This window comes from Elephas maximus, chromosome 13 (assembly GCF_024166365.1).
Source record: "Elephas maximus indicus isolate mEleMax1 chromosome 13, mEleMax1 primary haplotype, whole genome shotgun sequence".
Lineage (NCBI taxonomy): Eukaryota > Metazoa > Chordata > Mammalia > Proboscidea > Elephantidae > Elephas > Elephas maximus.
In genome coordinates, this window is record NC_064831.1 from 73,769,635 (window position 1) to 73,783,838 (window position 14,204).

At 42.7% G+C, this 14,204-nt stretch overlaps 1 protein-coding gene across 4 annotated transcripts in view; it reads left to right on the top strand.

Moving 5' to 3' along the window:
* Positions 1-14,204, top strand: part of HOMER2 (homer scaffold protein 2) — a 137,264-nt gene that overhangs the window by 112,108 nt on the left and 10,952 nt on the right. For 3 of the 4 annotated variants that reach the window (XM_049905840.1, XM_049905842.1, XM_049905838.1), the window contains 3 exons: positions 3,834-3,926; positions 10,009-10,148; positions 12,654-12,810. In XM_049905840.1, coding sequence (XP_049761797.1) covers positions 3,834-3,926; positions 10,009-10,148; positions 12,654-12,810 — 390 coding nt within the window. The remainder of the gene's footprint in view (positions 1-3,833; positions 3,927-10,008; positions 10,149-12,653; positions 12,811-14,204) is intronic. The other variant, XM_049905841.1, reaches the window with a different exon arrangement.

Sequence of the window (14,204 nt, forward strand, 5' to 3'; positions counted from 1 at the left end):
CTGGTTCATGTGGCCCTTTCTGTCTCTTGGGGTTGTAATCACCTTGTGTCCTTGGTGTTCTTCATTCTCCTTTGATCTAGGTGGGTGGAGACCAATTGATGCATGTTAGATGGCTGCTTGCTAGCATTTAAGACCCCAGATACCACTCTTTAAAGTGGGATGCAGAATGTTTTCGTAATAGATTTTATTATGCCAGTTGACTTAGATGTCCGCTGAAACCATGGTCACCAGACCCCTGCCCCTGCTACGCTGGCCTTCGATGCATTCAGTTTATTCAGGAGACTTCTTTGCTTTTGGTTTAGTCCAATTGTGCTGACCTCCCCTGTATTGTGTGCTGTCTTTCCCTTCACCTAAAGTAGTTCTTATCTACTAATTAGTGAATGCCCCTCCCCCACCCTCCCTCCCTCTCTCCCCCTTGTAACCACAAAAGAATGTTTTCTTCTCAGTTTAAACTGTTTCTCAAATTCTTAAAATAGTGGTCTTATACAATATTTGTCCTTTTGCAGCTGACTAATTTCACTCAGCATAATGCCTTCCAGGTTCCTCCATGTTGTGAAATGTTTCACAGATTCCTCAGTGTTCTTTATCGATGCGTAGTATTCCGTTGTGTGAATATGCTGTAATTTATTTATCCATTCATCCGTTGATGGGCACCTTGATTGCTTCCATCTTTTTGCTATTGCAAACAGTGCGATTTTGGCCTTTCTTTTGTGATGTGTGCATTTATTGCTCTAAATTCTCCTCTGCACACTGTTTTTGCTGTGTCCAAAAGGTTTTAGTAAGTTGTTTTCATTCTCATTTGATTTTAGGAACTTTTGATGCCATCTTTGACTTCTTTACCCAGTAGTTTTTAAGGAAGGTATTATTCAGCTTCCATGTATTTGATTTTTTTTCCTTTCTGTTCCTTTTATTGATTTCTACTTTTATGGCGTTGTGATGGGAGAAAATGCTTTCTACTATTTTGATGTTTTGGATTTTGTTAAAGTTTGCTTTGTGGCCTAAAATGTGGTCAGTTCTGGCGAATGTGTGTTGGAAAAGAATGTATACTTTGCTGCTTTTGGGTCCAGTGTTTGTATATGTCTGTGAGGTCGTGTTGGTTGACTGTGGCCTTCAGATCTTCTGTATCTTTGCTGAGTTTCTTTCTAGATGTTCTATCCTTTACCAAGAGCGATGTGTTGAAGCCTCCTGCTGTTATTGTGGAGCTGTCTGTTTCTCTTTTCAGTGCTGTTAGAGTTTGTTTCGTGTACTTTGGGGCCCTGTCATTGGGTGTATATATATTTTTTATGGTTATGTCGTCCTGGTGGATTGACCCTTTAATCATTATATAATGTCCTTCCTTATCTTTTATGGTGGATTTTTGCCTTACAGTCTATTTTATCAGAGGTTGTTGTTGAGATATTTAAAGTAAATTAAAATCAAGACATTTCACCCCTTCAGTATTCATCTCCAAAAAGTAAGAACATTTTCCAACACAATCACAATACCATTAGCACAGCTGACAAAATTAATAATAATTCCTTGTGTCACCTGAGATCCAGGTCATGTTCGAATTTCCCCATTTGTCCCTAGAAGTTTTTTATAGCTTGTCTGTTCAAAGCAGGATCCAATCATAGACTGCATGTTATATTTTACTGTATCTTAAACTTTAGTATAGATTACACCTCAACATAAAGAAAACAAAAATCCTCACAGCTGGACCAGTAAACAACATCATGATAAATGGAGAAAAGATTAAAGTCATCAAGGATTTCATTTCACTTGAATTCACGATCAATACCTGTGGAAGCAGCAGTCAAGAAATAAACAATTTATTGCATTGGGCAAATCTACTGCAAAAGACCTCTTTAAGGTGTTAAAAAGCAAAAATGTAACCTTGAAAACTAAGGTGCACCTGACCCACACCATGGTCTTTTCACTCGCCTAATATTCATGCGAAAGCTTAACAATGAATAAGGAAGACTGAAGGAGAATTGGCACCTTTGAATTACAGTGTTGGCGAAGAATATTGAATATACCATGGACTGCCAGAAGAATGCACAAATCTGTCTTGGAAGAGGTACAGCCAGAATGCTCCTTAGAAGTAAGGATGCCAAAAGGACAAATATTGTATAAGACCACTATTATAAGATCTTGAGAAATAGTATAAACTGAGAAGAACACACACTTCTGTGGTTATGAGAGGGGGAGGGAGAGAGGGTGGGAGAGGGTTTTTTACTGATTAATTAGTAGATAAGAACTGCTTTAGGTGAAGGGAAGGACAATACTCAATACATGGAAGGTCAGCTCAACTGGACTGGACAAAAAGCAAAGAAGTTTCCGGGATAAAATGAATGCTTCAAAGGTCAGCGGAGCAAGGGCGAGGGTTTTGGGACCATGGTTTAAGGGGACTTCTAAGTCAATTGGCAAAATAATTCTATTATGAAAACATTCTGCATCCCACTTTGAAATGTGGCGTCTGGGGTCTTAAATGCTAACAAGCGGCCATCTAAGATGCATCAATTGGTCTCAACCCACCTGGAGCAAAGGGGAATGAAGAACACCAAGGTCACCCGACGACTAAGAGCCCAAGAGACAGAAAGGGCCACATGAACCAGAGACCTACATCATCCTGAGACCAGAAGAACTAGTTGGTGCCCGGCCACAATCGACGACTGCCCTGACAGGGAGCACAACAGAGAACCCCTGAGGGAGCAGGAGATCAGTGGGATGCAGACCCCAAATTCTCATAAAAAGACCATACTTAATGGTCTGACTGAGACTAGAGGAATCCCGGCGGTCATGGTCCCCAGACCTTCTGTTGGCACAGGACAGGAACCATCCCCGAAGACAACTCATCAGACATGAAAGGAACCGGACAGTGGGTAGGTGAGAGATGCTGTTGAAGAGTGAGCTAATTATATCAAGTGGTCACTTGAGACTGTGTTGGCATCTCCTGTCTGGAAGGGGGATGGGAGGATAGAGAGAGTTGGAAGCTGGCAAAATTGTCACGAAAGGAGAGACGGGAAGGGCTGACTCATTACGGAGAGAGCAAGTGGGAGTACGGAGTAAGGTGTATATAAACTTATATGTGACAGTCTGACTTGATTTGTAAACGTTCACTTGAAGCTCAATAAAAGTTAATAAAAAAAAATTTATTGTACAATAAAAAAAAAAGAAGTAAGGATGCCGAGACTTCATCTCACATCCTTTGGGCATGTTATCAGGAGGGATCAGTCCCTGGAGAAGGACATCACGCTTGGTAGAGGGCCAGTGAAAAAAGAGGAAGACCCTCAACAACATGGTTTGACACAGGGGCTACAACAATGGGCTCAAGCATAACAAGGATTGTGGGGATGGCACGGGACCAGGCAGTGTTTTGTTCTGTTGTACATAGGGTTGCTCTGAGTTGGCAGCAACTCATGGCACCTAACAACAACAACAGTAACTTTGAAAATCTAGTACAGTTCCTTCCCCCCAACTCTGTTTTGTTTTATATGACATTGACTTGTGAAAAGAGCTCTTGATCTTTTCAGTAGAAATTATGATGTTTTTCATAGATTCCTTCTGTGGTATAGCTAAATTTCTTGTGTGCTTTTGTATTAGTTACTGTTAACATGTTTTTGTTTGTTCTTTATATTTCATCATCAAACTTACTCCAGTAGCTTAGAAATTGATTCACATCTGATCTTGACCAGTAGTCTTTCATTATATTCATTTCTTTTTATTCTCAAATTTCTTCTTTTGGGTTTGTACAGAATTTTTTTTGCTTATAATGGGTGCAAAATTACAAAGGTAGGTTCTGAATATTATGTATTAGATTAATAAAAATCTTAATAAATATTCTTCATGTTCAGTTTGCAGAGAAGTTCCTGGAAGTGAAAGAAGCTGCAAGACTAGCCAGAGACAGGTCCCAGGAGAAAATTGAGACCTCTAGTAATCATTCCCAAGTAAGTAATTTGTCCATAAAATAAATCTGTGATCAGTGATTAAGACTCATTTGCTGTTGCTTTTGGCAGGAAGTAGGGAATTCTAGCAGTAGGGCATTTGAAAGCCTTCTCAACTATTAACCTGCTGACAATGAGGAGAATGTGATATGTTTTTATGTGACTTTTGGGCTTTTCAGGATGTGCTGCTGTATTTTTGACAGAAACCAATTGATGGAATTAGAGTTAATGCATGTCCCTGCCCCTGAGAGACATTCTCTGGTCACTATGTTTAAATACCTGCAGGAAGGCAGTGTTCATCCTTGCTAGGTTAGGAGGTGGAATCTATATGAAAGATGCCCCGTCTGGAGACCCAGGTACCTTGTGCCTATGAGACAAAACTTGATGGGTGCCAGAGAGCCCTCATGTCTCTTCCTATTTTAATAAAACTCAGGTGAGAGATGGTATGCCAATAGGTCTGTCTTAACCAAAGGACAGGCTTTGCCAGGATCTGAGTAGCCTGTCTGCTTAAAGTGTGATGATTGACTGAAAAAGACCTATTTTAACCTGAAATAAAAATAGCTGCATTCTTTTTTTTTAATTTTTATTGTGCTTTAAGTGAAAGTTTATAAATCGTCAGTCTCTCATACAAAAATTTATATACACCTTGTTATATACTCCTAGTTGCTTTCCCCCTAATGAGACAGCATGCTCCTTCTCTCCACACTATATTCCCCGTGTCCATTCAGCCAGCTTATGACGCCCTCTGCCTTCTCCTCTCCCCTCCAGACAGGAGCTGCCCACATAGTCTCACGTGTCTGCTTGATCCAAGAAGCTCACTGCTCACCAGTATCATTTTCTAACCTATAGTCCAGTCCAATCCCTGTCTGAAGAGTTGGCTTTGGGAATGGTTCCTGTCCTGGGCTAACAGAAGATCTGGGGACCATGACCTCCGGGGTCCTTCTAGTCTCAGTCAGACCATTAAGCCTGGTCTTTTTACGAGAATTTGAGGTCTGCATCTTACTGCTCTCCTGCTCCTTTAGGAGTTCTTTGTTGTGTTCCCTGTCAGGGCAGTCATCAGTTGTAGCCAGGTACCATCTAGTTCTTCTGGTCTCAGGCTGATGTGGTCTCTGGTTTATGTGACCCTTTCTGTCTCTTGGGCTCATAATTACCTTATGTCTTTGGTGTTCTTCATTCTCTTTAGCTCCAGGTAGATTGAGACCCATTGATGCATCTTAGATGGCCGCTTGCTAGCCTTTAAGACCCCAGACAGCACTCTCCAAAGTGGAATGCAGAATGTTTTCTTAATAGATTTTGTTATGCCAGGTGACCTAGATGTCCCCCGAAACCATGGTCCCCAAACGCCCGCCCCTGCTACATTGGCCTTCGAAGCATTCAGTTTACTCAGGAAGCTTCTTTGTGTTTGGTTAAGTCCAGTTGTGCTGACCTCTCCTGTATTGTGTGTTGTCATCGCCTTCACCTAAAATAGTTCTTGTCTACTATCTAATTAGTGAATAACCCTCTCCCTCCCACCCTCCCCACTCTGGTAACCATCAAAGAATATTTTTTTCTCTGTTTAAACTATTTCTCAAGCTCTTATAATAGTGGTTTCATACAATATATCTTTTTGCAACTAATTTCACTCAGCATAATGCCTTCTAGATTCCTCCATGTTATGAAATGTTTCGTGGATTCATCATTATTCTTTATCGATGTCTATTATTCCGTTGTGTGAATATACCATAATTTATTTATCCATTCATCCATTGATGAGCACCTTGGTTGCTTCCATCTTTTTGCTATTGTAAACAGTGCTGCAGTGAATATATCTGTTCAGATAAAGGCTCTTATTTCTCTACATTCTTGATGTCTAGATTGGTTATGTTGGTTGGTTATGTTGGGCGTGATGAAGGCTTGACCTACCAACAAGGTTATTTGTAGAGAGACAAGGAAAGAACATCAGGAGCGAACATTTGGGGTCAGGAATAAGCATGATGAATTAGCAAGATAGCAAGGCACCTGCCTGGCTGGGGCAGAAGGTGGGCTGTAGGAATCATGGAGATGTGCTTACAGATATTGTGAATGGCCTGGAATTATTTATCATTGGGTAGTTTATTATTTATTCGGTATTTATTTATTATTGGGTAGTTGGGGAACGTTGGAGGTGTTTTATGAATATTGATCTAGGAGTGACAGGAGGGTTGCACATGGGTGGTGCAGAAATCATCAGGGAGTGGCTAAAGGCAGGAAGATTGGCCAGGAGCCTGTGGGGTGGAGAATGGCAGGGCCAGGGCAGACGTGGGGGCAACAAGGAAGCGGGGTGGTGTAGGGGACAGCTCATAGGAAGAGAATCAGGAGGCCTGGGCATTTTGAATGGTCAAGATCAACACTCTGAACTTGACCATCAGCCTTGCAGAAACATAGCTGAAGCTTTGGGTAGAGCAAGAAACAGTGGGGTTAGAGAGGAAAAGCTTGAGCCTTAGAAAATGGATACAGTTAAGGGAAGAGAAGTAGCAAAAACAAGGCAAAGGAGAAATTCCAGTACCACCAAACCCAAGGAAGGAGCACACTCAGGGTGGCAGTGCTGTAGAGAGAAGGGTAGCCCTGGGTTTGTCAGCCACTGTGGCTAATCCTTAGGGCAGGAGTTTTGGTGGCTCAGAACTTACGTCTATCTTGAGTTATAGTGCAACACCTTGTCCTGGGCTCATCATATAAAAGGTACACTATGTGGATTTATTGAAATTAATGTGTGTTAGACTTCAGGTGGACAGGAATTTTCCTGAACCTTTCCTAAATAATCTTGAATGTGATGTAAATGATGCTATTAAATTAGTATACTAATTACCCTACTGGGACCCCTGGTGGCACAGTGGTTAAGAGTTACCAGAAGGCTGGCAGTGCGAATTCACTAGCCACTCCTTGGAAACCCTGTGAGGCAGTTGTGCCCTGCCCTGTAGGGTCGATACGATTGCGAATCACCTCGACGGCAGCAGGTTTGGTTTTTTAGTTTGGAATTACCCTACTGAGTTACCTCCGAGAACCTATAATTTGGGCACCCGAAATGGTCCAGGTTCTAATGAGTTTCTAAGGTACCATCTTTTTCTGAATACCACATGCAATGGTGATATCTTTAAACTTTAATAACTGAATTTCTTTAGATGAGGTTTTTCTTTCAATGTTTGTTTTCCCCCTAAAAGTATTCTAAACTTTAAAAAAAATCAAGTATACCTATAAGATGTTATTTTATATACAGATTATGAATTATGTGTAAATGTCTCTAAGCTTTTGTTTTTATCTATCTTGTCTGGTTTACCCAGATGTAAAACCATTGTATATTTATATTAGAAATCACATGATTTCTTGGTTTCCTGAATCTCTTAGGGAATGAACACTTTGGCCAAATTTTCAAAATAGTTGAGTATTTAAACAACCTAGTAACAAAAACATTTAATGTGGGATTTTTTCCTACTATAAAAGCAATGCATGTTTGTTGTAGAAATAAAAAAAAGTTACACTATAAAACAGGAAATAAGAATCACCTGCTCTATCACTTCTTGGAGATATTTTATTAATATTTAGATGTGTATCTTCTACTGTGGTTCTCTAGTATATTTTTTCCAATGTATTTTTATACTATTCTTTTTAACCTTTTTTTTGTTGTTGTTGTGATCGTTTCCTCATGTTTTCAGATATTCCCTTTCAAGAATGTTTTAGTGGCTCGATAGTATTCCAAGGTTTGTTTGACCACAGTTTGTTCCACTGTTGTTGTCATTGTTAGGTGCCGTCGAGTCGGTTCCGACTCATAGCGACCCTGTGCACCACAGAACGAAACACTGCCCAGTCCTGCACCATCCTTACAATCATTGTTATGCTTGAGCTCATTGTTGCAGCCACTGTGTGAATCCACCTTGTTGAGGGTCTTCCTCTTTTCCGCTGACCCTGTACTTGGCCAAGCATGATGTCCTTCTCTAGGGACTGATCCCTCCTGACAACATGTCCAAAGTATGTAATATGCGGTCTCACTATCCTTGTTTCTAAGGAGCATTCTGGTTGTACTTCTTCTAAGACAGATTTGTTCGTTCTTTTGGCAGTCCATGGTATGTTCAGTATTCTTCACCAACACCACAATTCAAAGGCGTCAGTTCTTCTTCGGTCTTCCTTATTCATTGTCCAGCTTTCACATGCATATGATGTGATTGAAAATACGGTGGCTTGGGTCAGGTGCACCTTAGTCTTCAAGGTGACATATTCGCTCTTCAAAACTTTAAAGAGGTCCTTTGCAGCAGATTTACCCAATGCAATGCGTCTTTTGATTTCTTGACTGCTGCTTCCGTGGCTGTTGATTGTGGATCCAAGTAAAATGAAATCCTTGACGTCAGTCTTTTCTGCGTTTATCATGATGTTGTTCATTGGTCCAGTTGTGAGGACTTTTGTTTTCTTTTTATGTTGAGGTGCAATCCAAACTGAAGGCTGTGGTCTTTCATCTTCATTAGTAAGTGCTTGAAGTCCGCTTCACTTTCAGCAAGCAAGGCTGTGTCATCTGCTATAACACAGGTTGTTAGTGAGTCTTCCTCCAATCCTGATGCCCCTTTCTTCTGCATGTAGTCCAGGTTCTCGGATTATTTGCTCAGCGTACGGATTGGATAGGATTGTTCCACTAACTTCCTATAATTTGAGACATTCTTTATTCTTTCTAATTTTTCATTAACGTAGACAACGCTGCGATGAACTTTCTTGCATATCTTTGTGTGTTTTATGATTTCCGCAGGCTAAATTCCTGGAAGTGGAAATACTGAGTTAAAGGCCAGGGACATTTTTATAAAGCTTTTGATGCATAATCCAAACTTAGCCTGCAGAAGTATATAAGAGTTCTTACTCCCACCAGCAGGGAACGAGCACGGTTTTTGCTCCCGTACCGTGGCCAACAGATTTTTGCTTATGTGACAGGTGAAAACTGTATCTTATTGGGTTTATTTCATTTTCTGTTTCATTACTAGTGAGATTAAATATTTTCATATATTCATTGATTCTAGCTGTTTCTTCTTTTGTAATTGTGAATCCTTTTCCTTGTGTAGCTTTCCCTTTGTTAAAAATTCAGGTGTTCATCTCTTTTTACTGTTTTCCAAGAGCTTTATTTTTGAACATAGGCAAAGTGAGACAGAATAGTATAAACCCCCCTGGGTACCCAGAGATCAGCTTTAACAATCAGGAACTCCTAGCCAATTGTTTCATCTGTCTCCCTTTCCACCCTCTCCGCATCCCCTATACTCTAAAGCAAATCCCAAGCATCCTATCATTTTCTTCATAAAGATTTTGGAGTGTAGCTCTAAAAGATAAGGATTCTAAGAGCCTTTTAATATAGGAAAGGTATTAACATTTTGTGTTTAGTATCTGCTGCATATATTTTCCCCAGGTTTTGGTTTGCATTTTAAATTTCTTTATGGCGTATTTTACAATGCAGACATTTAAATTTAGTCAATTAGTACATCGTTCCCCTTTATGGTTCCTTCGTTTGCCTTTATGCTTATTGGAGGCTAAATAAGATTTTATCCAAGATCAGATGAGATTTCAGCTCCATGTGGTGCTATTTATTACAGAGAACATTTGAAAATAGACAGCAAACATCCATACTTGATTTTTGCTTTTTTAATAAGTATGTTGATCTACTTCTGCGTAGCCCCAGGATTTTTAAGTTCTTGTCTCAGCTTCTAATACTTTTTCTCTATCCCTATTCACTGTTTCTTGTTATTTGTTGTTTATGACAATCCCTCCTCCCCTTTTAATTTCCAGCTTTAATCTATGGTATTAGGTAGACCTTTCACCCAGGCTTACTAGGTTTATTGGTGAAGTTTGAGTAAAAAGGCTCTGAGTGACCTCTTGAGGGGCTCTCTTGTCAGGAAAATGAGCTTCACAGGGACTCTTCAGGGCCTCTGTCTTTGTTCTTGATGGTCTCCGTCAGTCTTTTTTACTTGTTAGCCTCTGCTGTGTTCTGGACAGACGAGTTGGTCCATCCACACTGATAAACACATAGCTTTTCTCATTATGCCTGATTTGCTGCTGATGTGAGGACGAGCAGTAATGTGTGAAGATAATTCACTTTGACCAGGAATCTGGGTGTGAAACACCATCTTCTACTCAGGCCTCCAGTGTCAATGGGACGGATGATGAAAAGGCCTCCCACGCGGGCCCTGCTGACACACAGCTGAAATCTGAGAATGACAAGCTGAAGATCGCCTTGACACAGAGGTAAGGGTTGTTTAAAATCCACATCCTATTTTCTCTAAGTCCAGTACTTCCCTGGAAGCCTTTCCTGCTGGCCAGGGTTTCAGGAAGTTGGGAGGGGAGACTCAGCCTTGCCTGGAACATCCAGCCTTGTGTCATGGTCAGAAGAAGGCCAGCAGGCCTCCATGGCTGACTGACCACACAAGCATTAGTTAGTGTGTGTGTGAGTGTGACTGTGACTGTGTGAGTGTACATGAGGTGTGAGGGCATGCGTATATGTATGAGTGTGTGTGTGTGAGTGTGACTGTGTGAGTGTACATGAGGTGTGAGGGCATGCGTATATGTATGAGTGTGTGTGTGCTTGTGTGAGTGAATTTTTGAGTGTTAGTGACTGAGAATGAGTGTGTGTGCTGTGTATGCATGTAAGGACGAGGATGTATAAAGTGTGTGTATGTGTGTGAGTATGTGTATGTGTGGCATCACCATACCCCTCTTGTGTCAAAAATTTCCCGCAGGCTGAGTTGGACTTCGTAATGTGCGCTGGCCCCATGACCGTGCTCAGAGCTGCTGTTTTCAGATTCATACTGCTCACCTGGCCTCAGGCTCAGCTGGCTTCTCCCAGCCTCTGTGTGTCCCAGAAGCTGCACTCCTGAGCTTAAGCTCAGGCTTAGAGGCCATGATTTTACAGATGAGGAAACTAAGTCCCAGGTGATAAAGTGGCTCCTTGCCCAAGGTCACATGACTACTAAATCTTATCACTACCCTACACTGCCTCCTTTTCACTCAAGGGTACAGTTTCCATCTCTTCAGGAACCTTCCCAGAGATCATACATTCCACAGCAGGAACCACCAAAAGGTTGTACCCACCTCTCCATCTCAGCTGGCCTGGCTGTGCTTGGAGCGTAATTGCTGTGGTCGGACCTAGGAATTCCAGACATGTGATGCTTAGACAGGATACCTGGCTTTGGACTGTGGGTCTTTGTCAGGTACTCCAAAGAACAGAACCATGACCAGCCTCTTTTCTTACCCATCAGGAGGTTTTGAGAACTATTTTTGGTTGTTCAAGTCACAGTGGGCTGCCTGAATGAAAATATTTCACCCCTAAAAATAAGTGTTTTTAAATCCCAGTTTAATTAACGAGTGAATTACAGGAATGGGCGTGAAGCCATTTCCTTAAATCAGCTTAAATTCTTTGTCATCAACTCTAAAATTAATCAGATAATGACATTTCGCTTTTTTTTTTTTTTCAGTCTGTGAGATTTGAAATTGGAAGTATTTATTTTCCAGTCACATGAGGTCCTTGAGGCCATGAGATAAAAAAAATAATGCATATTATTCAAATGCTGTCGTATTTATTTTAAAAAAAAAAAAACCTTTAGTAATTGACTCTCCTCAGCCAGGCAGTATTGATTAGGAGCCAGGAAGCTTTCTGATGGCCTTGCCTTCCCCATCACCTCAGATCTCATTCAGCACCACACAGATGTGTAGGCTCCCAAGCAGGGAAAAAAGGAGGGCCAAAAGGGAACAGTGACAGGGAAATCTGATTCCAGTGTGTTTTCTTAAACTTCTTTCTCACTGAGCACATAAAATCAAAGATAAAACATACAGTTTTTGTGATAACGGAAGAGGTGTCCCTCAGACCACGGGGCTTCTTACACCCCTGAGGTGACGTGGGGCCAGCCAGGGAAGCCCTTACATACACTATGGTTAGAATCCCAGTTCCGCCCATCCTGGATCCCCAGTCACTTTGTTCTCTGTCCTCAGGACCTCAGCTCTCAAATCTGGATTCAGCGAAAGGCTCTGAAGAGGCACAAGTTATAATGGGACCATTACCACCCTGGAGCAAGGCTTTTTTGTTTGTTTAAACCTGAGGTCCTTGGGCTCCAAAGAGAGGTGTTGGGAACCTGTTGAAACAGCCCATAGATTTCATGAGATTCTCAAAGGGCTTCATCTGCCACCCCCAGCCCAACAATTTAGAACTACTGTCCTTGAAGGGGAGTCCCTGGGTGCAAACAGTTAACATGCTTGGCTGCTAAATGAAAGGTTGGAGGTTAAAGTCCACCCAGAGGCACTTCAGAAGAAAGGCCTGGTGATCTACTTCTGAAAAGTCAGCCATTATAAACCCTATTGAGCAGAGTTCTACTCTGACACACGCAGGGTCACCATGAGTCAACTTGATGGCATCTGGTTTCCTGGTCCCTAAGGGAAAGAAATCTGGGTGTGAGAGGAGGGCTCTATGGCCTGGGGTCAGTAGGAAAGTAGGAGGGAGGTGGGTCCACTGTGTGGCCTTCATTCTTAGTTCTTCGTCTTTATTCTTTACAAGTTATGTTCTTTTCTAAAGTGATTCTCTGAGGAAAACAGCCCCACAAGGTGACACATTCATGCTAGAAAGAGGTATCAGTGCTCCTTGGCTCTTAGCATGTGGACTCCAGGGGTGGGCTGTGGGAGCAGCAAGGCTTTCTCAGGCGGGTGGAGGTGGAGCCGGACAGCAGCCACCATCTTGCTCACCACCTTGCCCCCGCCCCACAGCGCTGCCAACGTGAAGAAATGGGAGATTGAGCTGCAGACCCTGCGGGAGAGCAATGCCCGGCTGACCACGGCGCTGCAGGAGTCAGCGGCCAGCGTGGAGCAGTGGAAGAAGCAGTTCTCTATCTGCCGTGACGAGAACGACCGGCTCCGCCACAAGGTGGGCTGTCGGCATGGGGGCTGTCCTGGAGGTGCTGGGCCACGTGGGAGCAGGAGGGACAGGTCACTGAGGCTGACTGGAGTGGGAGGTGGGGTCACCCGCCCTCCTTTTGCTCTGTCCTCCTGCCCCCTCACTCTTTCCTCTTTTCCATGGGCAGGAGAAGACTTCCTGCCTCTCCTCTTTGAACTCCCTGCCACCTCCCTGCCTTCCTTTCTTTCTTTTTGTTTAAATGCATGCACTCAATATCTTCAGTGCTTATGCACACTTGAATTCGAGACCTCTGAGTTAGTTCAAATGTTAGAACAAAAGAGGAGTTTGGGGGCAGATACCTAGGCATTTAAACAATTCTGATAGATCCAAGGAGCAAACTTCAGTCCTGTGTTACAACCATGCAGCAGCCTTTAACACAATTCGCCCCATCCTCCTCCTCGAAACTGAAACTCTTTCTCCATTGGCTTTTGGAGAAATGCCCGTGCTCCTCTGATTCTCCTTTGCAGAATTCTTCACACTCACTGATGTCTCCGTGCCCAGTCCTGCCCCTCTTTACCTGCCCCCACTCCCCGGGTGATCTCGTCTTTCCCTCCACTCTCTTTTATATGGTGCCACTACACTGATATCCCTGTTTTTCTCAGTAGGAATTTCACATGTGAATACCTGGCTTGTTATTGTTGTGGAACCAAGTTTTCTAATTCCTACTGCTAAGGAGAAGATGAGTGAATTGGGGATTTCATTTTCAGTCCCTCACAGAAAGTGCCCTCTGATACTTGCTGAGGATTGGCCTTTTATCCTGTGGGTCCCTCTCCTGGCATTTCTGTGGTTCATGGTCTTAAGCGGAGGGTCCATGGGTGAGTGAGAAAGTAGAATCAGGGAAGGGAGGAGAGTTTTCTTAGAAGCCCTGCTTCCATGAAAATCATTATTTGGAAGATTGCAAACTGGAAAGCAAAAAGGAACATGGCCCTTGGAGTAAGAGGAGGGTGGGTGCTGACAGCCATTGCAGCTCAGATGTCCTCTGCTCTCCTACCTTAGCATCCTAGCATTTTAGTTTTTTCAGAATTCATCCCTCCTTGCCTCTATAGGGTCACTATGAGTTGAAATCGAGTCAACAGCAGTGGGTTTGTTTTTTGCCTATAATTAATTGCCTGCACTCTCCATAGTTTCGCTGAGTTGCTGAGGTAGTTTTGGGTGGGCAGAGAGTCCCCTGTTGAGGACTGAGGTTTCTGTGCTGACCACTTTTTGGTGATCAGACTGTTAATTTCACAGGTAGTTTACATTCAGGGCAAGGCTTTGTAAGTGCAGGATCTGGGGAGAGGGACACTCTCCCTTGCCCCGGTTGATAACCTGCCCTCCCTGGCCTGGAGTGGAGCCACTGTGGGCCAGCAGTCCATTTTACCATC